The following is a 27,665-nucleotide window of genomic DNA, read 5'->3' on the forward strand; positions in this document are numbered from 1 at the left end:
AAACTCTTGTGTTACTTACTTCTGATGCCCTGGAGTGATCAAACAATCAGTAATTGAACATTTAATTGCTAATTGATCCAGTTCTCACTGTCGCTTGCAGTAATGCAGAATATTTTGATCCTAACTCAAAGGAAGACTTGAAAGCTGGCAGCAAGAACTGAGATGGCAAACATCCAGATTTTCCAGTTTTTTAAGTAATTTACTAGTTTTGTTTTAGCACAGTAGAGCAATATAATACAGTACTGCTCAACATGAGTTTTCACAAAGTGTTTTCAGATGTTTTCATGATCCCTGTTTGTTTTGTCCCATCAGCACGGAAAGAGAGTCGTTACCGGGAGCCTCCCCCGACACCCCCCGGCTACACTGCCTTGACCATCACCGACCTCGCAGAAGGGCAGCACCCACCTTCATCAGTTCCCACATCCACAGCGACTCACTCAGGCCGCCGGCCGCCAGACTACACCACAGCTCTGCAGCGATCGCGTATGGTCACCCAGTCCCCCGACTCCCACCAGGCCCAACAGGGCGCCAAACAGCGGGCTGGCAGCCTCCAACGCACTCGCTCACCAGCTGAGGATCAAGAGACCGAGGAGGAAGAGGAGGGTGAGTCCTTGTCTTCCAAACTAGTCGATCTGAGGAAGCCAAAGCCAGTGGCACAGCATACACCTGAGACTCCCAGACCATGAGAGTGTGTGTACGGGGGTTAAAAGGCAGGGCCCCTCTCCCCAAGGCAGGTAAAAATTCATTTATCAGGTTGCCCCCCCTCTCCCCCTCCCCTCCACTCCAATGAACCTGCATGTGAAAAGGGACACACACTGACTGAGACCATTCCTTCACACAACCTCCTACAGCACCAGTAGGAATCGGCCCCATTCCAAATTACAATTCTCCTACAGTCTAGCAAAAACTACCATGCAGACCTTCTAGAACCTGGGAATTGTTCATTTGGATTGGGACTCTCACCTTTAACACAACAAGCCATCATGCATGAAATCATTCTAGTTGGACAGAAACTCACTTCTTCTCTCTCACTGTCTCACACACTGTTGCCAAATAGCATCCATCAGCCGGCGCAGTGCTCTCCGCCATGCAATCAACTCAGTGCCTGCATACATGCACCCCCATTCTCCTGCACCAGCACGCACCGACTCGCCCACAGTCACCGCGGATCGATGCCACATGATTATGCTAGCAGCAGATGCACATGAACACACGCAGCTGTAATGACAGAATGCTGTGACGATGTCAAAACTGGTCAAAGAATGTTTCCTACATTTTTGATTCATGCTGAAAATGTGGTTTTTAAATTAAAAAGTACATCAAAATTAAATGAAATCCGATACTAACAGGCATAATTATTAAAAATATTATCAGCGGCTCTCTAAAGCAACAGTTATTAGAATGCTTCCACGCCTTGTAGGCCGCAGCTGTTATCACCTCATTCTAGCGTGCCGTGAAAATCAAATTCTGAACTTGTTTGAGTTGAAGTGTCCCAGAAAGCGTTGGGCTTCAGGACCGGCTTGTCTCTCTTAACTTAAATTCAAAATTTCCCCTAAGTTGATTTTGTTTTTGTAATTTAAACGTTTTTTTGTTGTTGTTGTTGTTAAAAAGGTGGATGAAGTTCAGTAAAAACAAACCAACAAGACGTCAGTGTTGGCAAAATGTAAACAAAAAGCCTGGTCGGTCTCGATGTCGGTGCGTCCCCAGTGTGACGGCTGCAGCTGCAGGAGAAGAGCCGCCTCACCGAAGCGCTCCAGGACACCGGATCTGGCCATGCTAGATCTACCTTTGCAATCACCAGAGCTTTCAAAATGAACTCAGAGTTGACCAACTTTCTACAGTATTTGAAGAAAAACTGATATTGAAAATATGTCCGAAGACTTTACTTTAATGTCCTCCTGAAATCAGGAAATCAGAATACTTCTAATGCGACGGTTAGTTGATGAGCTACCAGGAGCAGGTTCAGGAGCACCTCTGGCGCCCCTGGTGATGGCAGTGGAATGACTCGTGGAGCCAGATACTGACACTCCCAGCCATTACAGCTAACAGTGTCAGCGTGTGAACGAGGCAACGCAGCCAAGCTGTTCGAGACCCGTAAAGCTAGAAAAAGTCCATCCAGACGTCGTCAAGTCATCATTTGCATGAACGTGAGAAATGCAGGCGTTGTTCAGCTGGTGACTGGCAGCAGATGTCATAAAATTAATCAGCAGATTGACTTTAGAATGAAAGTGATTATTCAGCTGCAGGCCTACATGCTTTGGAGGCTGTTACAATATTCATGTGATCATCTCGCAAAAGAAAGCAGCTCAGTCTGAACTCAGCGCTGCTGCAGCTGATTCATTTACTCACTTTTCAATATGTTTTTTTTGTTGTTTTTTTTTTAGAGAGAAAAAAAACCAACAGTTTAATTTTGCACGTTGACCGTAACCTCTGACCGTCTTTGTCCCTCTTCTCTCCACAGAGGATGAACAGGTGTCAGCAGTCTGAGGGACAACAGCCGATGTCCCTTCGCAGTAACTTGAAGTCCCCCTTGGTTCAGGGTGGGCGGGATTAAAGAGACAGATTGACAGACCAATAGATTCATCATCAGTTACATATGTGCCTGCCTCCTCCACTTGGCGCTCCCTCCTGCACATCTCCCTCCCCTGCCTTAAAGCATCATGGGGGGTTGAATGACCCTGCATGCAACAAAAAAAAAAAATACTGTGAAGAAGAAGAGATGAGAGAGTAAGAGAGAGAGAAGGTCAAAGACGATGACAAAACGCCTGGCACTTTGGAAAAAAATAAAAGACTTCAAATATGTAACTGGCGCGGGGGGAGGGGGGGTGGGGGGTCGACCTGGCCTCATGAACACAAAACCACCTGCTAGAAAAAGGACCAGGCCCCTCGAGCCCGGCCCCGGCCTCCAAACCCCCAGACCCACCTGTTCACACAACAGCATCATGACGTGTTGAGCTCCATCTGCACTTTCTCATTTTCTACTTTCTAAAAAAAAAAAATCCAAAAAAAATCCAAAAAAAAAAAAAAAAACAGAACAAAAACAACGGACTGTCGTTTGAAGAGAAATGAAGATTGGCTTTACTCTTAATTATCAATTTACCACTCCATCTGTTTTTGTTTTGTTTTTTTCTCTTTTTTCTTTTCCCTCGACGGATTGCACTCTGGGGGCCGGAGAGAGAAGTCAGCCGTTTCTCGTCCTGGTCTGAAACAACTCATCTGTTTTGTTTTTTTTTAAGTGTTTGAACTCTAAAAACTAGTATTATCTCATGTTGCGCATGTGAAAACGTATCAAGTGTTGGTTGGAGGAGATTTCAGCGGGGGAAACCAACTCACTCACACACGCACACACAAACACACACAGCACATTTTATACACCACACACACTCATAAAATTCTAAAATAAATAAATAGAAATAAAAAAAATAGCACTTTCAGCACAATCCTAGCTGTTACAAGGGGCCTGGATACCAGGGTGTGTGTCAACCTTATCTTCATATCCATCCGCCTCGGAGCTCGAGCTTCTGTTACATCATCTCACTGGACTGTTGACGATATCAAAAAGCACAGAGGCGATGGACCGCCCACTGAAACTGAGCAGACGTAGGAGGCCGTGACAGCACGCGTACGGCAACCAGATCCCACATTTCAGCTGCAGTCCAGAGGATTGTAGTCCAGAATCATGTCAGGTCCCGTACATCCCACACAACACGTCCAACTCTTTCCTTTTTAGAGCTGCAACGACTGATCAAGACGAGCTCACACTGCACCGTTTGAGATGAAGGAGTCCGAATTTCAGCTTCAGCAGGCATCGTTGCCTTGCAGTGTCCAGGTGAGCAGAGATCCACCTGAGCTGGGCATCAGCCGACCACCGCCTGGACGAGTTTCAGACGGTCGTAGGAGCGGAACCGCGAGCCTTTTCCCAAACACAGCTGAGCATACACTCTACGACTCTGACCAGCCGCTCGCCACCTGATCACCTCTCAGACACGTGAGCACAGCAGACGAACCACGATTTCGAGTGAGGGAACCTTCGGCTTCTCAACCAACAACTCCGTCAACTCCAAGCTTCAAGCGGACTCCAACTGGAGCTCCCACACAAAACTTGACCAACATTTGTCATCAACCAGACGGATGGTGCAGAGCGAGGTGGAACATGTAAAATCCTTCCTGTGTGTGTCCAGCTTGAGTTGATGGAGATCATTCCTCCCCGAACGTTCTGATCATCAGTGGATGGTTTCAGGCAGAAGTCCCCAACATTTGCTGTTAATATCAGGATTTGCTGCTTATTTTTTTTTGTCATATACAACAGAAAATTAAAGTTTTGTAATATTGGGTGGAAAAAAAGAAGACATTTGAACACTTTAGGTTCTGGGGAATTATGATAGCACATTTTATAGCGGAAAACATTAATCTTGAAAATAATCAGCTGATGAATCGATAATGAAAGTGGTGGTTAGGTACCGCCCTGTTCCTGATGAGAGAAATCCGGATCAGAAATGTTGCCTCTGGTCTCTTCCTTAATATGATGGAACACACACACACACACACACACACACCAGACTTATAGACATCAGCACAAGTCTTGCTGCTGCTCGTGTCAATGACATCGATCACGTTTTTTAAATGATCTTGTACTGAGTCTTAAAAGAACAACGAAAAACACTCTTTCAAAATAAAAGCTTCCACCAATTCAGATTTGGCTTGTTTGCCACATTGTGTGAATGTCCAAAGCGCCTTACGATGCCATGATTGCATACGTTTTCTTTGCAAGGTGGCCCCATCACCAATCAACTCATGTTGAATCACGCAATAGTGGAGCGAAATGCCTTATTCAAGATACTCTCCCAGATATTTTAAGGCTCTGTACAAGATTTAGGTTTGGGCGCGGCCTCGTCGGACGCCCACCTCCTCTTCCTCTGCTCTCCTCGCCTCATCAGCTTGGTGGAGCCGCCATCTTGCCCTCGGTGGAAGTGACTGAATAAGGTTTTGTTGGTTGTCTCTCCCCCACCCCCCCACCCCCCCACCCCCCCCCCCCTTGACTTCGGTGGGAAAGTTGTCATATGAAGATTCTTTCAAGGCTGCCAATCAGAACAATTAGATTATCAATTGTGAAAAGAACCTCTTCTTTTTTTTTTCCTCTCTTCTATCACTGAGTCGCACTGATCACATTGATCAGTCGAGAAAAATACAGACTGAGAAAAAGATGGACGAGTGCAGTGTTTTCCACTGTGTTCTGTGACTACACACAAAGAATTTCCTGTTTGTTTGGGTTTTTTTGTTTTTTGTTTTTTTGTTATTGTAATTTTTTTATGTAATGGCTGCAGATAGATTGTTAATAATTTGTTTGTTATACAGTGGTGACATGCATCATTCACTTTCATTCAACTCTGAACATAATGTGGATATTAGTGGGCCGTGTGCTATTTGGAAAAACAAACGTTGCACAACAATGTACAAGCATAAAGATCCGTGTAGTAGGTAGAACTGCTACTCTGTTTGATGTGTGATGTCAGTGAGAAGTGTACATTAGCTGGTGATGATCTTCTTTTCTTCATTCTTTCTTGTACTACTTTGACCTGTATGTCTTTTAAAAAGACAATTGGTGGAGTACGTATCGGTTGTTTTTTTTGTATTTTTAATACAATAATTGTAAATATTGGTTATATTTTTGTTCAAATGTACTATGTTTATGCCTCAACATCCAGTTTATACGAAGCTGGGAATCAATAAATACTGCATAAAGAATCAACGTCTAGGTTTAAACGCACTTATTCATGCTTTCTTCTGCATTTTTGATGTCTTTTTCTTTTCCTAATCCTTCTCCTTCAGAGGCCCCCCCCCCCCCCCCCCCCAGATACCGTCTAGTGTTTGCACAAGTCATGGAAGTAACTTGAAAAGTGTAACTCTCATACTTTTCTATCTGACCACGGCGAGTCAGACTTAATAATAAAAAGATATATTGAAGTCTCCCCTTGCTTTTATTTACCTGCTTGATATTGCCTTGTTATCCAGGAGAAAGCAACTCCCGAGTCTCATTTAGAACTTTAAATCATTTCATTATGCTCTTTGTTTGCTTTTCATAATAAAAATCAATAAGTCTCACTCACAGGGCTCCAAACAAGCATAATTAAACTATGAATAAAACCCCTTAATAACGCAGTCACTTCTGGCGTCTTCAAAACAGCAGGAGGAAATGATCGTGGTGCTTTGCTTCGTCAGTCCAAAACTCCACTAAACTAATTTGTTCTTCATCGTTATCAAGTTGTATTTTATTCCAGAGGCTGGAAACTGGAGGCTAAGTTCATAAAAAGATTGAAACAACCGGAAATTAAAAAAAAAAACATAATGGCCTTATTATTATTTATAATTAATGAATAAATATATATAATTCATAGTATTTTTATAATTATTTACACCTGCTGGACCAAAACCAACCTCAGTTCACTCAGGTATGTTGCATCTGCACGGCACCTAAAGAGCTAGACATCGACGTTGCATAATTTATATATACAGGATGTTTATTTGATTGTAATGAGACTCCAACCACTTCCTGTCTGTATTTCACAATAAAAAAAAAACCTGGAATGAGGAGTTAAAATATTAAAAAAAGAAAGCAGCTCCTAGGTGACGCTGGGTCATCGCTGAGCTGAGGACTCGCACTCTTCGAACAATAATGAAAAAATAAAAGACACACACACACAATCAGTCTTGTAAATAAAGTTGGACTGCCCCCTTGAACTGTTTCTATTTTCCGTTGCTCTCTAAACACTGAGAAACTTTGAAACTTGCAGCATCTTTCTGGTGTGAAGCTGCAGGGAAATTGCATTTTCTATATTGTCATATTCTGCACCAATGTATCAACTTCTTGAAATTATTTTTTTTTTTTTTTAGGTGTAAATGTGGCCGTTTGGTGCAGCTCACCAGGTTAGAGGTGACCTGCTGATGTGTGCATCCGCTGCCTTCTGACAGGTTGAAACAAAGCAGCAACACAATAACAAACAGAAGAGAGAAAAAGAAAAATGAGTACAGAGCAGCACACAGCAGAGCACCTCACGTATATATATATATATATATATATATATATATATTTTTTTTTTTTTTTTTTTTTAACTTTACATACTTTGTCATCTAAACTGATGAACAAAAGTATTTCAGTAACTAAAGCCTGACCGATACTGAATATCAGGGGCTGCTGCTGCTGCCACCGGAGAGAAAACTGGCTTAAAATCAATATATCAGCAAATAATCTTTGTGTGTGTGTGTGTGTGTGTGTGTGTGTGTGCGTGCGTGTGTGTGTGTTGACCTGCTACGTAGATATTTCAAACTGACATCTTGTGTAATAGAGACAGAAGGTTTTATAGTTTAAAAAAATCAAACCTGTTGTCTGAAATGACATCAGGGCACTGAAATCATAAACTTCACCAGGACTGTAAATTATCTGTAACTTTTGCTGAGCCGTTTTTCTCTTTAAACACGTTTAAAACGTTTCCTTGTTGTATGAAATACGCCAATCATCGGTCACACAGATCTATCGGTCGGGTTCTAGACCGAATAATGACTTTGTAAAGTTAAATGTTTCAAGTACATCTCAGCCTGCACTCTTAACAGCGGTCACATCTTGAAATTTCTCTTCCAAATCGATTTCAAAACAAACCACTTGGCGCTGACGTCACTCGCCTGGGAGCTTCACCGTTCACATGAACACAAAACGATGGTGACACTGAAATTGCTGGAAAAGCTTTTTTTCCCCCTCACACACACACAAACAGAGATATTTTACCTTTAACACTGAGAAATTCTGTTTTCATTGTGATAAAATATCTGAACATTTATGAATTTTTATGTGTGTGTGTGTGTGTGTTCTCGCCGCAGTTCCCTGCATGAGACAGATAACAGTGACAGACACCAGGATGGAACCAAAACAACAAGAAGAAAAAAATCCCTGAGCTGGTCTGGAATCTGTGTCCGACAGTCGAAATAAGACTCCTGATTCTGGTGTGGAACTGCATGCAATAAGCCCTCACAGGCACCAGGGGGCACTCTTCACTATGAAATGAGGCCAGGTGGAGCCATTCACTTTCCCTGGGCAATGGAGCTTATCAAGAGGTAGCAGGCAGCCAGTGGTCCTCTGTAGATAGCTGACTGTGTGTGTGTGTGTGTGTGTGTGTGTGTGTGTGTGTGTGTGTGTGTGTGTGTAGTCGTCGAGCGTGCTCAATCGAGGCAACCGCGGGTCATTTTATGGGACTGTCTGGATTCCTTTCATGGTAAATTGGATGAAGGCAGCAGCACGAGAGAGCTGAGGGGAGTGGAGATGTCACAGCGTCCACCGGCCTGTGTCTGCACTCCGCAGGCCCGCGCCAGCCCCCAGCAGACAATTTGGTTTGTCAGAGTCAAAGAATTGAGAGAAAGAAAGACTAATGAAAAGCAGCGCCGTGCCCTGCTCAGGTGCTATCCTGTGTAATTTGCTGTGGTGAAATACCACAGTGGGTGTGGGCTGAGAGAGGGGCGACCAGCAGGTTCCACCGGCCTGCGCTGCTCCCCTCTTTGTTTCAGCCTGGGGGGAAAAACAACAAAAAAAAATTCCACGTTGTAACCGAGTACAAAGGCCTGGCAGAAGAAAATCATTACTAGAGGAAATTAGTTGAGATTAAAGTCCAAATGTTTGAGAATAAAGTCGACTCAGCTGCTTCATGTGGACGACGGAGCAGCACGAGGGACCAGACAGGGATCAGTGAGCGCCGCCAAACCTCCACTTCCCTCGTCCCGAAGCTGACATGTTTTTGGTTGAACGCCTAAAATACCGTGAAAATATTAACTATTTTGTTGTCCCGGAAAAAAAAACAAAACATACATTTTTCTTTCTTTTTATTTGAGTGTTGGTCTTTTACTTCGAGAGACTGGACTTACTATGTGAAGCATAAACTTTTGTTCGTCGCAGAGCGGATTTTCAGCAATAATCCAAAAATCGGACACAAAGCTGCCTTCAGTTTGTGAGGGGGTGAACCCGCGGCCTGCATTAATAATCCATCCATCGTGTCCTGCGATAAAACACGTGCTCTTTTGAGTTGTACACAGGTGTAACCATAGAAACTGTGCTGCCCACTTCCTGGCCAGATGCGGTTTTCAACTCAGTCACTGTTAAAGCGCTGGTCGTCAGACGTAGGACTTCCTCATTACTGGATTCATTCATGTTTTTTATTGGAAATACTGGTGAAGAAAGAATACCAAGTACTGCATGAAGGCAAAAATGAACAATGGTCCAGCTCAGTATCGGACTTCCTTTCAAGAGTCAGCTTGCTATTGTAGAAATGTGTTTGCTGTCAATATGAAGCTCCTGATATCAGACAGAATTGTCAGCCCATTTACTCTCTGCTTCCATCTCCGCTCTGACATTCTCTCCACTAACCGACTCCTGGGGTTGGAGGGGGATTCGGATTTCCCTAACCAATCACTTGAAACCCGCCGCCTGAATCGAATGTCATTTTAAAATCCAATATTGATGCGTAGCCATGCCAACATACTGGTTTCGCCGGAGGTTTGAAGAGTGGAGCAGAGCGGAGAAGACACGCTGCTGAGCTTGACACGATGTTTGACACTCATCGGATCGATGGTTTCTCAACCCAGAGAAAACTGCCGTTTCACGTCCCGATGCCGGATGAATCAGTCAACTTGTGGGCGGATTTGGAGGTCTGGATCCAGGCAAGGTTAAAACCCTGTTCTTTAAACAATAAGAGAACAAATCATTTGCTGTGTACCTTTTGACTTTCCTTCCAGCTTGCAGAGGAAATGTTCTGAGCTGCAACGATATATTCTGATAGAAATCAGCTCTTTTTGGCCTTTTGATTTGACATTGACCGCCGGGTTGTTTGTGACAGACGAATTGTTTTCTTCTGTTGTGTGGTTCTGTTCCCTTGACTCTGCTGGTTTTAAGTGATACCTCACCTCCTGAGTCTATTTCGCCTTTTTTGTCCCGTCAAATATGTGCCACCAGCTCACGGAGACAGTTTCTCCTCCTGCATCACTTCTCTGTCACCTCAGGATGCGGGGAGGAGCCAATCACATATATTTAGCTTGAAGCTAATAGCGATACACAACGAACAACACTGTACCCGGACAAAAGGTCGGTTTACAAATTCTCTAATCCAGGTTTTCTTAATCCACGCAGCACGCTCAGTAACCCCCCAGCACTAAATGACATTTCTGTATCACTGCTCGCGTGAACGAGGGTGACCAGCCAGCACATTCTGTTGGACCTGAACCCTTGTTCGTGTTAAATTGTTTGTCTTAAACTCTTACAGTTGGATTACTGAGTGGACAGCTGGATAAAGGAGACGCAGATTACGCTAAACTGAGTTTATGAAAAGATGTTGTTGGGGGGCGGGTTTTTTTGCGGCTGTAGTTGTTGTTGATGTCAGATGCCATTAGCTTCAAGCTAAATGTACGTGACTGGCTCCTCCTGCGTTGTGCTGTCACAAAGAAGAGGTGCAGGAAAAAAACTTACTTTTGAGCTCAAGATACATATTTGTGAGTATCTATCTATCTATCTATCTATCTATCTATCTATCTGTCTATCTGTCTATCTGTCTGTCTATCTATCCACCAGAAGCAGCCCTCCCACTAGTCCCATAGCCCCATAAATAAATCGGTGCCTTCCTGCTCCCCGTCGTCTCTGAGAAGTGACTCGCTGGAAGCTGCCGCCTCATGCAGTAATGACTCTCTTGTCATTCATGGTGCTCGCAGAACAAATCACAGTGTGGGAAAGCAGCCTGTGCTGAGGAGTAGAAAGGTCTGGAGTTATTATGGAGAGGAGAGCGTTAAAGGTTCCCAAATACCCCCACAGTTTCACTCCGAGGACCTTAGGAGATGTTTTCAGCGTGAATCTGAAGCAACAGTTAGGATGTTCCGTTCTTATTCGAGAGGACTGACGCCGGACACCGAGTACCAGATTATTTCTCGGAGTAAAAAGCTGATCTGCTTCATTTGGGCAGCAGTTTTTCTTTTTGTTTAGTCTTGTGTCAAATGTCTTTGCTTGCCAGAGTACGTCTCCAACCTTCCGCTCAGGCCGCGTCGTGCCTAATTGTTACTGTTCATGTGCCATGAATAAAATGAAAAATGTTAAGATGAAGAAGCTTTGGAAACAAGGAATGGTGTTTTGGAAGATAGACTTATTTACCACCCTCCACACAGAGCCAGACAAGAGGGCCGATGCCATGCTTCCTCTTTGCTGGAGACCCACACACACCTGCTGAGTGCTAGTTAGCATAGCACAAGGAATGGTAGTGTTAGCATACCTCCATCAAAAGCCTTAGAATCGTCCCCAGCTCATGATCCGGGTCCATCCAGGGCTAATAATCCTATTAAAAAAAAAAAAAAATCATGATTATTAGCAACATTCACTCTTCTAGTTATCAAAAAAACAAACAAACAAACAACAACAGTGTTATTCGCTGAAGTTTTGAGGGTGAAGCAGCAAATCACTGCACCCAGTCAAGAAAGTAGTGCCAACTACGTTTCTGATTCTGAGAGTACGACGACTCACAATTGTAATTTGTAACTTCATGGGCGTGTCGTGCACAACCCCGGTTTCCAGCAAAGATGCACAAAAGTGTATTTGATATGACTTTGTCTGAGCTACGCTAACACTTCCAATCAACTACCGTTCCTTGTGCTAAGCTAACTAATAGTCAGCAGGTCTCTCAGGCCTGAGCTTGCAGCACAGCTGGAGAGAAGCGCGCCGACCTTCTCTCCTGGCTCTGGGGAGGGTGGACAATGAGTGTATGACCCAAAAAAGTGTGGAGTGAGGATGAGGAGTTTTGTATGACCAGCATTTTAAATATCCCCTTGATTTTACCTCTGTTTCGTCTTGTTTTAATACCTTTTGCGGTGAAGCACATGAAACCATGGTTTTAAAGGTGCGACATAAATAAAAATGATCACTTCTTATCATCAGCAACTGTTTGTTCAGCCTTCTACAGTGTTTCCCAGCTCGCAGCACAGTTGCTCCACATGTTCGATATTGGAACAAAAGTAAAAAAAAAAAAAAAAAAAATTCTAGAAATATATAATATTTTATAAGATGGAAATTGAATAAGTGACTCAATCCCTCGTGTGTTTTCACGCGCTGCGTTGTGCTTCTCTTCATCGACCCTGGAGGATCCCATTTGATCGCTATCCAAGCTGTAAATATCGCTGAGAGCCATGTTTTCAGATGCTTTGAATTCAAATGGCTCTTTTACAGGAACAACCACCCATGGATTCATGTCGGAATCTGAGTCCCAAGCAGCTCGTTGGCATGCAGAGGGGGGAGGCAGCCTCCCTTACAGTGTCCTGTGTGAGCTGACTGTGTTACCATGTGAGTAAAAGGTCGCAGCTTTATGAGATGATAATTTATAACACCAAAAATAATAAAATAGTCAAAGCAGTCCATTATAATGTAATGAGCCCAGATTTATTAGGGGATACAATCCGATGTCATATGAATTTAGTGCATGCTGTAGCACTTTTTAAAATATATGAGTATTTTATTACTGTTTAATCACATTCAAGGAAACCGGATCGTTGTTGAAAATGTCAAAAGTAAAACTGTTAATGTCAAAATACCCGATATCTCCACGGAGATCATTCAACTTCCATTATTCTTCCTTCTGCCGTGTAAGCAAAGACCTTTAATTTATTAATAACATCAGAGATAATCCATGGTGGCATTTACATCAGCCGCCCAGTTTAAAGGTGGGGATTATAGGAAACAACATTCTCTGGGTTTTCTCAGGGGTGGTAAAGTCTGATGTGTTACTGCAGTGTTGCAATATTGCAGGCTACTCCTTTTTAGCTTTGGCGTGAGGTCACACAAGGAATAAATTCCGACATTTAAGTCTTTGTGTTGGCTCCGATTGGATTGAAACACGGCTAAATGAGATGTGCGCGTCAACTGTATGTCTGGTTGGACCAGTATTGTCAAGAGAGGCAGAAATACGATAAGCTGATCAGGGTAGCTGCACTTACATAATAGTACGATTATGAAGTTAATGACCCCTGGGCAGCCTGATGGAGCACCAGAGAGGAAAGTACTTGATGGACATGAAGGCATTTAATGCAATAATAATAAAAACATGAATTATGTAATAATAATAATAATAATAATAATAAGATAATGATGATGATGATGATGATGGTGATCAAGATGCAGGGGCAGCACGGTGGTGCAGTGGTCAGCACTGTGGCCTCACAGCAAGAAGGTTCTGGGTTCCAGTCCCGGCTCCATCACAGGATCTTTCTGTGTGGAGTCTGCATGTTCTCTCTGTTCCTGCGTGGGTTCTCTCCAGGACTCCAGCTTCCTCCCACAGTCCAAAGACATCAAGAGGGGACGAGGCTGATTGATACTCTAAATTGACCGTAGGTGTGGCTGTGAGTGTGAATGGTTGTCTGTCTCTATGTGTTGACACTGCGATGGACTGGTGACCTGTCCAGGCTTCCTCCCACAGTCCAAAGACATCAAGAGGGGACCAGGTTAATCCAGAATCTAAATTCACTGTAGGTGTGGCTGTGAGTGTGAATGGTTGTCTGTCTCTATGTGTTGGCCCTGCGATGGACTGGCGACCCGTCCAGGGTGAACCCCGCCTCTCACCCGAAAGCCGCAGGGTTAAGTTACCATAAATGGTGTCCTGATTGAAACACAGCCTTCAGTCCAAAAACGGCGGAGAATGCTGTGCGACCGTGTTGACGTGGAGGGGTCGATCAGCTCCCTCTTCTTCTCAGTTCTTTGGCGTTAACATATAATAATAATAATATCAGAGAAGCCTGTTAATATATGACCTTATTTGTTGTACATCTTTACAACTCTTCACCCACAGACCAGAGGTGGCCTGCTTTATTGCACAATCCAAGTCATAAAATAAAAAGGCATGTTGGTTGCTACTAGCTAGCAAGGGGCGTAGGACACTGTCTGAAATAATCAGTGGCGTTAAGGTTTAGCAGCATTGTTGATAAGTCACCATAACTTCTAATTGAATGCCAAACGTGGATGATGGTCTACTGTACATGCAGTAGTAGTACTCACTCTCCTGTCGGGCGAAGGAACTGTTGTAGTAGCCAGCTGGTGAGACAGTCATCCAAACAATACGTTGACATTTGCCTCCCTCCTGAACCGCTAACAGGCTATTAGCGCTAAGTGGGTCTGAAGGGTCTCACATCACGTCTGACCTCTGATAGGTCACCTCAGCACCACGATCCACTCCGCTCCGGCATGTGACCAGATAACGGGGTCGCGAAAGATGGTCAACATTTGGGGAAAAGAGGGGAAAACCTGTCATCCTCTGGTGTGGATGTGGTCCTTGTCTGTTGTGTGGAACAATCTGAAACGAATAAAGCTTTTTATGAAGAAGAATGACAAAGAAAACATTCGTTTGCTGTTTTGTTAACCCTTTTTTTTTTTTAAATGAACAAATAATCCCCTAACATTTTGCATTCACCAAATATTTTATTGGACTACTCTAAATATAAATCATGAGATTAATGAATCATTTTGCAGTATGCATGTAAAAAAAACAAAAAACAAAAAACAATTATCTCATTCCATCACTCTAGAAATGCAAAAAACAATTACTTTAAACCCTCATCGCTGGTATCTTAAACCTTCATCTTTAATTATGATTATCCTGGCATCCTCCTGCAAACATACAACCAAAATACAATTAAAATGTATTGGTGGATATCAGCTAGGCTCAATGTAAATGGGTGGCACGGTGGTGCAGTGGTCAGCGCTGTCGCCTCACAGCAAGAAGGTTCCGGGTTTGAGTCCCGGCTGGAGCACAGGATCTTTCTGTGTGGAGTCTCCATGTTCTCCCTGTTCCTGTGAGGGTTCTCTCCGGTACTCCGGCTTCCTCCCACAGTCCAAAGACATCAAGAGGGGACGAGGCTGATTGATACTCTAAATTGACCATAGGTGTGACTGTGAGTGTGAATGGTTGTCTGTCTCTATGTGTTGGCCCTGCGATGGACTGGTGACCTGTCCAGGGTGAACCCCGCCTCTCGCCTGTAGCCGCTGGGATAGGCTCCAGCCCCCGATCCTGAACAGGAATAAGCGGAAGACAATGGATGGATGGATCAATGTAAAGGAGCAAATCAGACCAGCATAGCATCAAAATGCATCCAGAAACCTGCACAGCAACATGAATGCAATTATCCAGCAACTAATGGATTTACTTTAAAGTAGTTACATTTTGAATTTTTTTTGTTACTTTATGTGCCAATTGTCTCTATAGTTGCAGGCCTGTATGATAATATGGTGTCTGGTGCTGCTGCTGCTGTCAAATCGCATTTATTTCTGAAGCACTTGAAACAAACAGGTTTTCACTGCGCGTCTGATGGAAAACAAAGGTTACAGATATAGATCAAAACAAGAGAAAATCAAACGCGGGACGGCTGGTGATGGCAGCACACCAGTTTTTCATGGTCTGATAGACTGAAAGCGCAGATTTAACATGCAGGACCTTCTATACGCGGGTACAAAGTTTAAGATGAACAAAAGGTAAACTCTCAGGTCAGAACATCAGACGGCTCTTTCATGTCGGCGAGAGTTTGGCCCACATTGAGGGACATTACGAAGGCCTTGCTGTCGCTGCTGCTTCTTGCAGTCTGCTGCCATATTAATCTGCTGCTTTCTGTGCAACATAAAGGTGCCATTAGTTCTGCTGCTATTTCTGTTTCTCTCCTTGGACACCGCTGCAGCCAGTTTTAATTACAATTCTTATTAAGTGAACGGTCCGTTGAGATGGGACATAGTAAGCTGGGAACAATTGAATACACCGGCATTTGATGAGTAAACCTGTGAGTCACTCCACATAAAACATGTTAAACACATAGATGGTGTGATCGTTTGACCCGGGTGTTTCGACTTAATAAAGCGCTGCAGGGATGATATGTATTTGTAGGCCAACCCAGACGTTAGCATCGCCGTGGTTCCCAGGATGACTGGGAACTCTGCGGCTCTCAAAAGTTTATGAGACCCATATGTTCTTTTTAGCAAGATCATCTTCACAAATATACACCACTTTTATTATTCTTGATGCGTAAATGCAACTGGCGGACGTGCCAAGCTAACGTTACGCCATGAGCAAACTGCACCGTTGCACTTGATAACGTTTAACGTCCCCAATGATCTGTGTCGTCCTGTAAAGTCAGCGCCATTTTTAAGGCACTTAAAGCATCAAAATTCACAAGTGCACCATCAACTTGATTTATTTTGTCGCACTGGATCAAAATGTTAAAAGAACAATACGTTCAGTAATGCTAATTGACTGCACTTCTGCACCACTCGATGAACTGCATCAACAATCTTCTGCTAGCAAAGTTCCGTGCACATATTGAATGGGATATCTATATTTTACTCTTAAGAGTCCATTTTCCCTGGAACATATAAATGCAGAAAGAACCTGCCATGTATATTTAGCATGAAGCTAATGGTGCCTGATCGCCCCCAACTACGAATAACATTTGAGTTAAAAAACACAGTTCAATCATCCGGTTCGTAGCTGCTGTGAACGAACATAGACGACTAAGGTTTATCGTCATTCTTGCTGTCGGTAGTTGTTATGTCGGGAGGGTTTCCATTAGCTTCAAGCTAATGATACTGTACGTGTCTGGCTCTTTCTGCATTCTGGAGTCACAAAGAAGAGGTGGAGGAGGGAATAAAATGTCTCTGTGAGATCAAGAAAACGATTCTCAAGTATTTGAGAAGCAAAAAGCACTTTCTTGGTAGAGTATCACTTTAAAAATTGTTTTTACAAAGCTGATTTAATCATTTTCCATAATCAATATTCAACATGTAATCAGGTGAGGGCGTGTGGGGGACAGGAAACTGCCTCTGAACCCAATTCTCATCATGCACAAATTTTATAATTCAAAAAATTCCTGTACAGATGGTCAATAACTCACTACTAACAGCAAGAGGTGGCAGAGCACAGCTGAATATCAGACACATCAAATTGTAGAACGCACATCCTAAAAGTGCCGAGCCATTGTGGAGGAGAGACAGTAATAATGTGTTTAAAGGGTCAGAGAACTGTGACTGGTGCAAATGAGGGGAGTGCACCTTCACACGTGTGGTTGACTGGAGACACTTTAAATAGTCAGCAGAACCGGCGCAGGCACCAGTGCACAACTGTGCGACGGATTTTGTCACTGGTTCTCTGTCAAGACAAATTTCAACAAGAATCAAAGTTTTTGCTGCGTATAATCGCGCCTGCTAATTTAAGAACACCATTCTGCACATCTTTTCATAATTTGACAGACAATCTGCATCGTGTCTTTGCTGTATGAACCATCTGAGTGTGCCGGGGAGGCAGCACCGCAGCGGGGGAGGCAGGCAGGATAAACAAACTGGTGTTAAAAAGCTCTGGACAGCCTTGAGGCAGAAGCAAAGAGAAGGATGAAGACTAAACTGTACTCCATCTTAAGTAACATCTCCCACCCCCTCTGTGGTGGGCTGAGAGCTGCGGACCATCTCCACTCCTCTGCTTCAGCATCACACGTTTCAAGACACAGTTGTGTAATAACCACAAACTATTGTGTTCAAAAAGATCCATACAGCCTTGAGTGAAGGGTACATACCGAAATAACAGCACGCTCTGAAAGGATAAGGTTAGTTAGTTGCTTCATAGAGATAAACCAACAAAGACTCTAAAGTTTAATTGACATGTATTTTTTTTTTACATTAAAATAAAAATAATCAGGTGAGGTGAAAGTTGGAGAGTTGAGAAGTTGTTCCTCTAATTTTTCTGTGTTTGTGAGCTTTTACGAGCCACGTTTTTTTGGAGTTTGCATTTAATCTGCACACGCACTTTCTGACCATGCTAGGACAAGTGCAACGCAAATAAAGATGATCTTTATTCTAAACTGCAATGCGAGATTAATATGAACACTTATGAGAAAATGAGTTGTATTTCAATGCTCAGAGCCTTTAAACATGATAGTAACAGTGTTTTTCTGTAACTATTTCTGTTTTTTTTTTTCCATGACGGGAAAAGGAGAGGAACATATCTTTGCGTAACTTGCAACTGGGATTAATGCTCGTGAAAAATGATAATGATAATACTGTTTCTGCATATGTGATGACAACTTGTGCGTCTAAATTATCTCTAATTTGAGGAGTAATTCATGCAAACCGTTTATGGGAATTTTCCAAATAGGATCTTTGTTATTCCGATTAATCCGACGTCACCTGAACGCAACATCGCTTTCAGCAATCACCTCAATTGATGTGTTGTTGTTGTTTTTTTTAAATGGCCGCCATTCGTTCAGGGCCTATCGACACACCCACTGGACTGAGGCGGTTTATTTGAACTACATGTGCACTGTTTGTTGTTGTTGTTTTTTAATGTGAACAAATGCTAAACGTCCAGTCAGAAACTACCTCCAGCTCACACACCTGGGTGTACCTGAACTGCTCTGGTTAGCTCCTGCTGCTACAGAGCTGCTAGCATCTGTGGACCAGCTGCACCAACAAAACCCTCCTACACATGGAAAACGAAGCAAGTAAGTGCTGTTTTTGCTAATTGATGTCTGCTCTGATGCCATTTGTGGTTCAAATGCTCCTATTGTCAGTGTTTTTTTGGTGTTTACTCGCAGTTAATTGCTGTTTGGATGCTGCTGCTTTTTTACTTTTTATTTTTTATTTTTTTTGCTATTTGTTTGCTTTGGTATTAATTATAAATGCGCCTGCTTTGTTGTGGTGGTGCTGGTGGTTAAGCTTCTTGCTTTGCAGTTGTCTGGCAGCTTCATTATGGTGCTTTCAGGCTGTTTGTTTACTAAGTAGTGAAATATGAATATTGGTCTGGCATGTGGATGGAACGACCGGCGTGACTCTGCTTATTAGCTGCAGGCTTGCATTTGTTTAGAGGTCGACTATAAACTGGGATCTCTATACTGCTGGACTGTATTGGATTTTGGGATGTAAACTGTTCTTGCACAAAGCCCCCCCCCGCCGATTGATTTATTGTAGCGCTGGCTTGTATATGTTCACATCTTCTCCAGCTGCTACAGTATAACGTCTTGCATGTCAAAATTAAATCCTAAAGAAAAAAAAACCGTGCTCCCTTTTGGTTTCCAGCCTCTGATACTGTGAACACTCCTGCTACATAACACATTTAACCATTTGCAGTTTAATACGCATTAAATCTTTAGGTTTCAATAAAATCTTCTTCTTCTTTTTTTTTAATCATTAGGTATGCAAGATTCTTTGTCAAGCCCACATTTGTAGTATTGTCCCGGCTGCTGTGGTGATCCTCTCCGCCTGTGGAGAGTAATGTGGTCAGAGCCTGGATGATGAATCTGCTCCGTGTGAGCTGGCTGAGAGAATTGACAGAGGAGATGTCATATGTTCAGTGGTCCATGTCACGAATCTCACCACACTATTGGTGCTAAATCCTTAGTTGTTGTTGTTTTTTTGTTTTTTTTTGTACATCCTTGAATTTAGAGTTCCAGGATGATTTTTTTTTTCTTTTAAAGGTAAATAGAGAACATACTGTACATATATACACGTTTGTGTATTGTGACATGTATGGAAAAAAGATATTTCGCCTTCCAGATTTTCTGTATCAACTGCCATCTGTGCAAAAAGTGGCACATGTTTGTGCAGCTGTACTTGTTAGGACATTACAGGGACTTAAATTCATCTTGGACACCCTCATGTTAAGCAAACCCAATACAAACCTTAATCCTACCCTAAACCAAAATACCAGACATTACACTTTGTAATCGCGTGCGCGCGCGCGCGTGTGTGTGCGTGTGTGTGTGTGTGTGTGTGCGTGTGTTAAATCTGCTGAGCTCGAACAAGGTAAAGCTGGCCAGTACCTGATTTCAAAGCAAAAAACCTTCCCAGGTCTAACAAGACTGGGTGGACCTGCAAGACAGAGATCCAACGAGATCAGACCAGTCCCGGACTCTTCCTCTTCTGAGGAGCCAAACCAGCAGTTTTTTTGAGACCCGGTGAACTCAGGCCTAGTCCAGAGTATTTTGCTTTAAACAACCCGGAGACCAGTTCCTTTCCAGTATCAGCTATCACACCCTAATGGTGCTACCTCGCTTGAGGGAAGTACACCAGTGTTTTCCCACCGCAGGCCTCCAGTGAGAGTAAAACTTTCTCCTCCCTGAGAACTTTGTTGTTTCCGATAAGTACAAAACATCTAGTTTCCAGACGGATTTATCCAAATGCAAAGTTTGAACGAAACAGCCTTGCGTGTATGTTTTTATGTTTGAACACACTACTCTTGTTTCTGTGTCCTTGCCATGGTTCCGCAGCCTTGTAGGTGTATCTAATAAACAAATCACCACTTAGCACTTGACACAGTTGGCGAGAAGCATAATAACCTCAAGAGGAGAAAAATGTGTAAATGAAAACAAGAAGTGAAGTAACAAATAACTCAGAAAGTACATGTAAATAGTTAAACGTGTCCAAGTAGAGGAGTCATAAAAATATGCTGAAACCATCAAGTACTTGTAAAGACTTCCTCACCAAGTATTTGCTGTATGGGGAAAAGCAAATTCTAATCACCCTAAATCCTTCTCATATGCCTCTTTACCACATCAATAAATCCATTGAAGCGCGAGTGTGTTTTCGCTCCAGCTTCCCTCATTAATGGTCAAGGATGCAGCTGCTCAGATGGGCTGAACTGACAGGAGAGATGTGACCAGTCAGCTCCTCTTTCAAATAATCACATGGCTATAAAATGAAACTGAACGCTTTTGATGGCTGCTGTGTTTCGACACGCGTGAGTCTGAAGAGAACCCAGGATAAATTGAACAAGTGTTCGTGCCTCAACCAAACGCGTCATTTCTCATTTGCAACGGTCTCGGAAAGGCGATGTCGCAGCGGCCGTCCCCACGGCAACAACACTGTCACGTGGCGATGCAGTCCAACGGCGCAGCTCTTCAAGGACTGGTTGATTCGGTTTTACGCTCCATTATTAAGGAGAATGATGGCAGAGGGAGAATCTCTGCATGAACCTGTTCATGCTTTAATTGAATTTATTTTGATGTGAATTAAAATATCAAACATTCTACTGAACAATTTTCTCATTGCTGTTCGTGAAGTGCGATCAGAACGTTGTTTTATAGGCCCAGGGCCTAATTAGCATTCATCTGAACTCCTGTTTTGGTCCAGTTGATGAAAGATGAAGTCCATTATTCACTCTCAGCAGGGGCTACCACTAATGAAGGGTTGGATTAATTAATTAAAGTGTCGTCTGTCGCTAATTAACTTTAATTTGTGTGAGTAACTTCATAACAGAACAAAAGTAAACTTGTCTGTTTTTTGATTTTGCATTTCTGCGGCATCAACAACAGTGTCGTGTAAAATGTGTCACATCAGTTTCAAGAGTTTCTCCCGCCTGGTTAAAATTTCATTTGTGTCCTATCAATAATTTAAACTGATTAACCTCGTTGTTTTGAATCAAGACCTCTGGGGTTTGGATTAATTAGCTCCTCAAAAAACAAGGTGTGCCCAATTTTGTAGGCTACAGCTGTTTCAGTGTGTTAGTCATCCATATTAATAACATTAATTACGACCCTGTTTCATTTAGGTGGGCCAGAGCTCTGCTACTGTGCACGTTGGCTCACTGGAAGGTAAAATTAATAGTGAAATCACATGAAAAAAAACAAATGTAAATGTGCGATGACCATCTGTGCGTTGGTCACCACGAGTGACCCGTTTCTCAGAACGCTGTAATTTGATCAGATGTTGTTGATATTGGTTTGTGCAGATCGAGTATTAACAATCGGGTGGTGCACCGATGGTTCACTGAGGGGTCAACCGGGGGGGGGGGGGGGGGGGTGTTCCAGCTCTAGGACGGTACTTCACTCTGCTGAGTACACCACCGTAGTACATGATACTCTGCTGCCGACAGTATCACAATATTTTAAGACAGTTAGCCTGTGTTACCGAACAATGTCAGTGTAACTGAAGTAGAAATACCTCAAAGAGTGCAGGAACTGTGGATGTGTGTGCTGCACGGCGCTTGTCGCATGTTTTGACATCTGAGGTGACGGCGACGTCCAAAGTGCTGAGTTGTTGCATGCACACACACACACACACACACACGCGCGCGTACAATGAACTAGTTGAAACGGTACAACAGAATGGTGATGGGCCGTAATATCAATATCTGGCATCGGTGTATCACAAGAGCAAGTATTACCATATGAAATGCAAAATTGGAGGTCAAAACAAGTAGAAGCCCCACCAATCGCATCTCATGGACGACGTTGTCGCCGTTCCAAGAGAATACATCAGAGATAAGAGACGGACAAGAAAAAGAACAAACTCTTGACCTTGACCATCATTTTTAGTTTCCATGGAGGGAGTCATTTTTAGTAGTATTTTAAAAGCATATGTACCCATGTACATGCACACAAACAGGAGGAAAAACTTAACAATTCGCTCACTACCGTGTTATCCTGATTGCAGTAGAAGATACTGTATATGTCAGACTAGTTTTTGTGGGACAGCCCCCCCCCCCCCCCCCCACCTCTTAAAACCCTGACAAAGACAAACTAGCAGAAAGGTGCTGAGTTCTAGGGATGCAAACATGATCAACGAACCTTTTTAAACTTTTTAAATCACTCCAAAACGATGATGAATTGGGATCAAGTGAAAAGCTATAAATACATTTCCCGCCTCTCTGCAGACAGTGTATTCATATTTCTGACCCTTTTATAAGAAGCGAGTCACACCCAGCTGTTAGGACGGCAGCAACAGCTGTGGGCTCCTAAAACTCAGTTAGCAACACAAAGTCACATGAAGAAATTAAGTGCTGCGACCATCTGCAAAGCATCATTTATTGTCATGTTGGTTATTGCTTCTGTGGCTGTAGCAAGGGAGGGGGAGGGGGTCCATGGATGAATAAAGAAGTGGAGGGGGGCACAAGAGCGATGCCTTAAGTTCAATGCTTATTTCTCAAAAAACACCATTTTATGTAAAACCTGGTGCCGACATTGGCGCCGCACCCAGGTGTTGTGATGGATCCATGGCGTGATCCTGTTCGTGAAACCATCACATGTGAGTGACGTTGATAACACACTTTCGCTGTGACTGAGAAACCTCCATTATCGAGACAGACGGACAAGACGAAACACATTGGTTTCACATTGTTTTATATAGAGACTCCCCCCCCCCCCCCTTTTGGTTGCAACTCAACAGACTATTTTTGAACCGTATATCTTACCTCTTATTAAAGTCCCATCCAGCTGTTGCAACTGCTGCAACAGATGTGACCTCCTAAAATTCAGTGGGATTTTTCTCCCTTTTTTCTTTTTTGTTTCTGTTTTGTGTTGTGACTCAGTGTCACATGAATAAATTAAATGCAGCCACCATCTGCGCGGCGTAATACATCGTCATGTTCCAGGAATGTAAATTTTGTGCCTAATAGCCAGGGAGTGTGGTCCTCTTTGTTAGAACAGAAGCGCGTAATCTGCATGTAATCCAGCCACTAGTCAATCTGGAGTGTGATTTAGTGCATTTCAAACATGTTTTTTTTTTTTTTTTTACCCTGATGGAGCCTGACAGTGTACACACACACACACTACAGAACACACTCCACTCTACCAGTGTGGAATCAGGTATGTGAAAAAGCATGCAATCTTTACTGCAGCTGTCAGTTGTGACCATTACAAGGGGGGTAAATTACACAGAGAGGGAGAGTGTGAAAAGAGCCCATTAGTTCTTATTAAGTGTTTTCTTTGCATTTACCTCCGTCTGACCTGATGACAGCTCCCCGTGGCTATAGCTTGCGTGTTTTCCTCGACTTTATTTTATTGTTTTTCTGGATAAAGGAGAGCGCTCACGCCTCATTAGGAGAATGCAGAGAAAATTCACTTTATACCCCAATCAAAGTGCTGCCATTGGAGCTGAGAGCAGCTCAAATAATCACCAGCTTTACCTTTTTAAAAAGGTTGCCAAGTAATGTAAACACGCTGCAGCAATGCTGTGCATCAACACCGGAGTTTATGCCAGTAATATGATTTGTCTTCGGTTTAATGGAATCATATATTTCAGGAAAGACTTGATGAAATCAAAATGATTGGTTTCAAATAGAAGGAAGTGAAAACAGACCATTAAAATTTTCATAATAGGATGGAAATTCAGGCTGGGCATCGGCAAGGAACTCCTGATAAATACATACCACACTGCACTGACCACGATACGATCTGATCGTGACATACTGCAATACATAGTGATTCTCAACATAATTTATTAGGAATTTCATAGTAGAGCTGAAAATGCAACTTTTTTTTTTACCACCTGCAGTTTTAGAACTGCGTTGATGATTGATGGACGATGGATTTATGACCATTCAAATGTTTTGAATGATAGTTCTCCAGAGCCTTTGGGCTCCCCACATCCCAGATCCCAGGTGCTGCTGGAGGAGGCTGCAGACCTGAAGGGGCTCAACTGCCACCCGTAGCTCCACCTGCTCACGTCCCCGTCTGTCCATCAGTCTCTCCTCCTTTCTCTCCCTCTTCATCTCTGTCCCACGCTTTCCTTCTGCATATCTGTCTTCCTCCATTATCTGTCTTTGTCTCTGCCCCGCTCTCCTGCTCTCTTTCCCCCCAACCGGTCAAAGCACAAGGCCGTCCCCACTGATCCTGGGTCTGCTCGACGTTCCTGCCTGTTAAAAGGAAGGTTTTTATCGCCGTTGTTGCAGGATGTGCTTGCTGATGGAGAATTGTTGGGTGTAGATTCATTGACGGAGTGAGGTGCTGGACCTGCTCTACTTGGAAAGAGTCATGAGATAACTTCTGTTGTGATTTGGCGCCGTACAAATAAAATTGACTTGACTTGACTATTTTATAAAGGTTATACAGTTGTGGACCGTTTCTGAACACACTAAATGTAGCTGCCATAACATACACGACAAAGTGTAGAGTTGTAGCTTAATGCACACGTACAGTGAATAACTGAATAAATATTTAAAGGCAAAATGAGGATAGAGGAACGTGCTTATGTCGTAAGAGCTGTTTTGATTGAAAATATCACTAATTTATCCTGTTTATTGATGTCATATTGCAAGAGGAAGCATCACGATATACTGCAATATTGATATTTTTTGCCCACCCCTGTACCATATAATCTGCCCTTTTCAGTGTATTGTCAGAGATTTTCTTTCTCATTTTGAGTCATGTAGTGAATTAGGGCTGTCATGCTGGTTAGAAGTTAATATCGGAGGTGTAATGACCTCCTCAGAATGAAGCTGCCGTCTCTGTAAGCGCATCAAATCATGTGAAGTAGCTTGTCTTGTTAATGGCAGAGTGCACAGCCACATTTGGCTGTGTATTACTGGGCACACTCAGCCTCAGCAGGACCCCCGCCAAAGATTGTAAAAGAACATTGCTAACAAGAAAACAACATTTGGATTGTTGACCTCTTTGTAAGTTGACCTTGGGTCCTGAAAAGGTGCCCTAGAAATCCCAGCCTTTAGAGTTATAATGTACCTAATTAGAGAAAATTCAAATTTTGTTTTTGGGGATTGCAAGTGATTTCAGATTCATTGGAACTTGATTTTTTTTTTTTAAAGCGTGACAGCCCTCTACTGCATCAGAGTACTCACTATCACTATATTTCTTTTATAAGATATTCCTTTTTTAGCTTGTCTGACTTTGACAAAGTGAGAAACTCAGTGCACACCATCATCTTATGTGCAACACACATCAGCTGCGTTGCGTAGCTTCATGTGGTTTGTTGCCAGCTGACACCGGTGCCACAAGGGGGGGGACGCCAAACAGGCAAATGAAGTAGTCACGACACAGTAGACTGGTTCTGCCATTCTGGGGAGTACAACAGAGAAAATGGTGAAGATGTCATTTATGCTAGTATTTGTTGTGTTGTGGGATCCTCTCAAGGCTCCACATGCACACAACTCTCAGACATTCAAATAAAACGTTGAAGGAGTGAGTACAGAGAATAGGGAGCGCTTTGAGGAGTGGTGTATTCTAAAAGTATTCCCGGATAATACAGGCTGGCATTCTGATGATTAGTAAACAAATAAGTATTTAAACTAAAAGCCCTTTCCACTTTCAGTTGGACACTCTCCCTAGACCGTATTTAAAATGGGGGTTTATATTCAAGGTCTCTTAAACAGAAAATCATTTGCTAATTCTAGAAATAACTCCTTATTACTGCTTTAAATGCTGTGGACATAACTACGGAATAAAAGTTTACAGCCATATCAATTCTACAGCCAACCACTTAGTTGCCACTCACCGTATTGATTAAGATGCAGATTCCAACTTCTATTTCTCCTTTGACAAAAGCTACTGCTTCTGAAGACCAGAGACATCCACAGAAAGAGTTTTAAGCTGCAAATGGATCTGAATTGATGGCGTCTACCTTCGAAGTAGAGTGTTACATACAAGGACTGTCTGGACCGGCTGCTGCATAGAGCAACAGAGATCAATACCAAAATGATTCTGTATTCTATTTCATTTCATTCTAAAGGTGAAGTAGAAAGTGTACATCACATTTCCACATGCATGTAGGCGAGCTGCCATTGAGTGTTCTGGGAGTGAAAGAGAGTCTTCAGTGCAGATGAAGCAAGTCGATCACGTTTGTTTCTTTTCTATGCACGACAACTCTTTCATATTCTCTTTGGAAAAAAAAAAAATTGAAATAGAATATCTTACTTTGATCACTCCAGATATCAAATATGCACCAAATCCTTTTTTTTTTTTTTTTTTTTTTGTCTTTGTGGAATCCCAATAAAACGGTGAGCATATTACACTTCCTGTGCTGATTCATGTTTATAATACATGAGGTTATAGCCAGTATTTATAGCGGTAAAGCATTCGACACTTTGCACTTTGTTGCATGTACTGAAAAGTGATACACAGACAAATTATTTCTATATAGTCCCAACAATGTAGTGAGGGATTTGCTGCACATTTGAAAGCGTAAACACTCGTCATCCGGTAACGGGCTGTCGCTCACACATCTCTGATTGAGAGGAGACGATCCAGCCATGTGCTGCATGATGGATACAGCAAGTTGAGCGCGTGACATATCTGACATTGTATTATCATGACTTGTCCTCGGCTTGATGCAAATGAGTTCCTTCCAGTGCAAGGTGGCCAAGTTGGGATTCTCAGATCGAGCTCTAAAACCAGGCAATGATGATCAAATATGAAGCAAGAGACTGTAAACGTCGACCGAGCTTTGTGGTGTGTTTTGCTAAGTGGTGAGCACGCGTCGGTGCTCCCGAAGAGGCGTGTTGGTAATGAGACACCGGGGCAGCGGCTGAAAGTCACCGTCTCCCTCAAAGCTGTCGTCTGTTGCATGCTGATAACATTGACATGTCCTCCTTTTACGCCACATTCTGCTGCATGACAGACAATGGGTGGGGAGCAGAGAGGAATAGATACTCGGAGGAAAGAAAGGATGGCGAGGAGGACAGTGATGGATGAAGAAGGGAGCTGACCTTCGCTCATTAGTGAGGAGACCTTCTATAATCGATGAGTGGTGCAATTGAAGGCACGGACGCCCAGCTGACCACACTGGCCTTTACTTCTGACAGTTTGGAGAGGTTGGAGGGGTTTGAAAAATATTTTTGGTGTTGAATGTGTCAGAAGTTAAACAGCTCAGAACTATTGTGTTGTATTATAAGAAAATGAGACTCGGCTTA

At 43.0% G+C, this 27,665-nt stretch overlaps 1 protein-coding gene and 1 long non-coding RNA gene across 12 annotated transcripts in view; both read left to right on the forward strand.

Moving 5' to 3' along the window:
• Positions 1-5,834, forward strand: part of rapgef2b (Rap guanine nucleotide exchange factor 2b) — a 104,946-nt gene extending 99,112 nt beyond the window's left edge. For 9 of the 11 annotated variants that reach the window (XM_086222201.1, XM_086222205.1, XM_086222207.1 and 6 more), the window contains 2 exons: positions 313-734; positions 2,462-5,834. In XM_086222201.1, the coding sequence (XP_086078327.1) occupies positions 313-686 (374 nt within the window). In that variant the 3' untranslated portion in view covers positions 687-734; positions 2,462-5,834. The remainder of the gene's footprint in view (positions 1-312; positions 735-2,461) is intronic. The other 2 variants (XM_086222202.1, XM_086222209.1) reach the window with 2 other exon arrangements.
• A 12,526-nt stretch (positions 5,835-18,360) lies between these two features.
• LOC147251472 (uncharacterized) overlaps positions 18,361-27,665 on the forward strand; it is a 117,426-nt gene continuing 108,121 nt past the window's right edge. The window contains exon 1 of the long non-coding RNA XR_015118955.1: positions 18,361-18,531. This is a non-coding gene — a long non-coding RNA (uncharacterized LOC147251472). The remainder of the gene's footprint in view (positions 18,532-27,665) is intronic.

The sequence above is a fragment of the Aulostomus chinensis genome, chromosome 13 (assembly GCF_037954235.1).
Source record: "Aulostomus chinensis isolate RoL2024-O1b breed Wild chromosome 13, RoL_Achi_v1.0, whole genome shotgun sequence".
Lineage (NCBI taxonomy): Eukaryota > Metazoa > Chordata > Actinopteri > Syngnathiformes > Aulostomidae > Aulostomus > Aulostomus chinensis.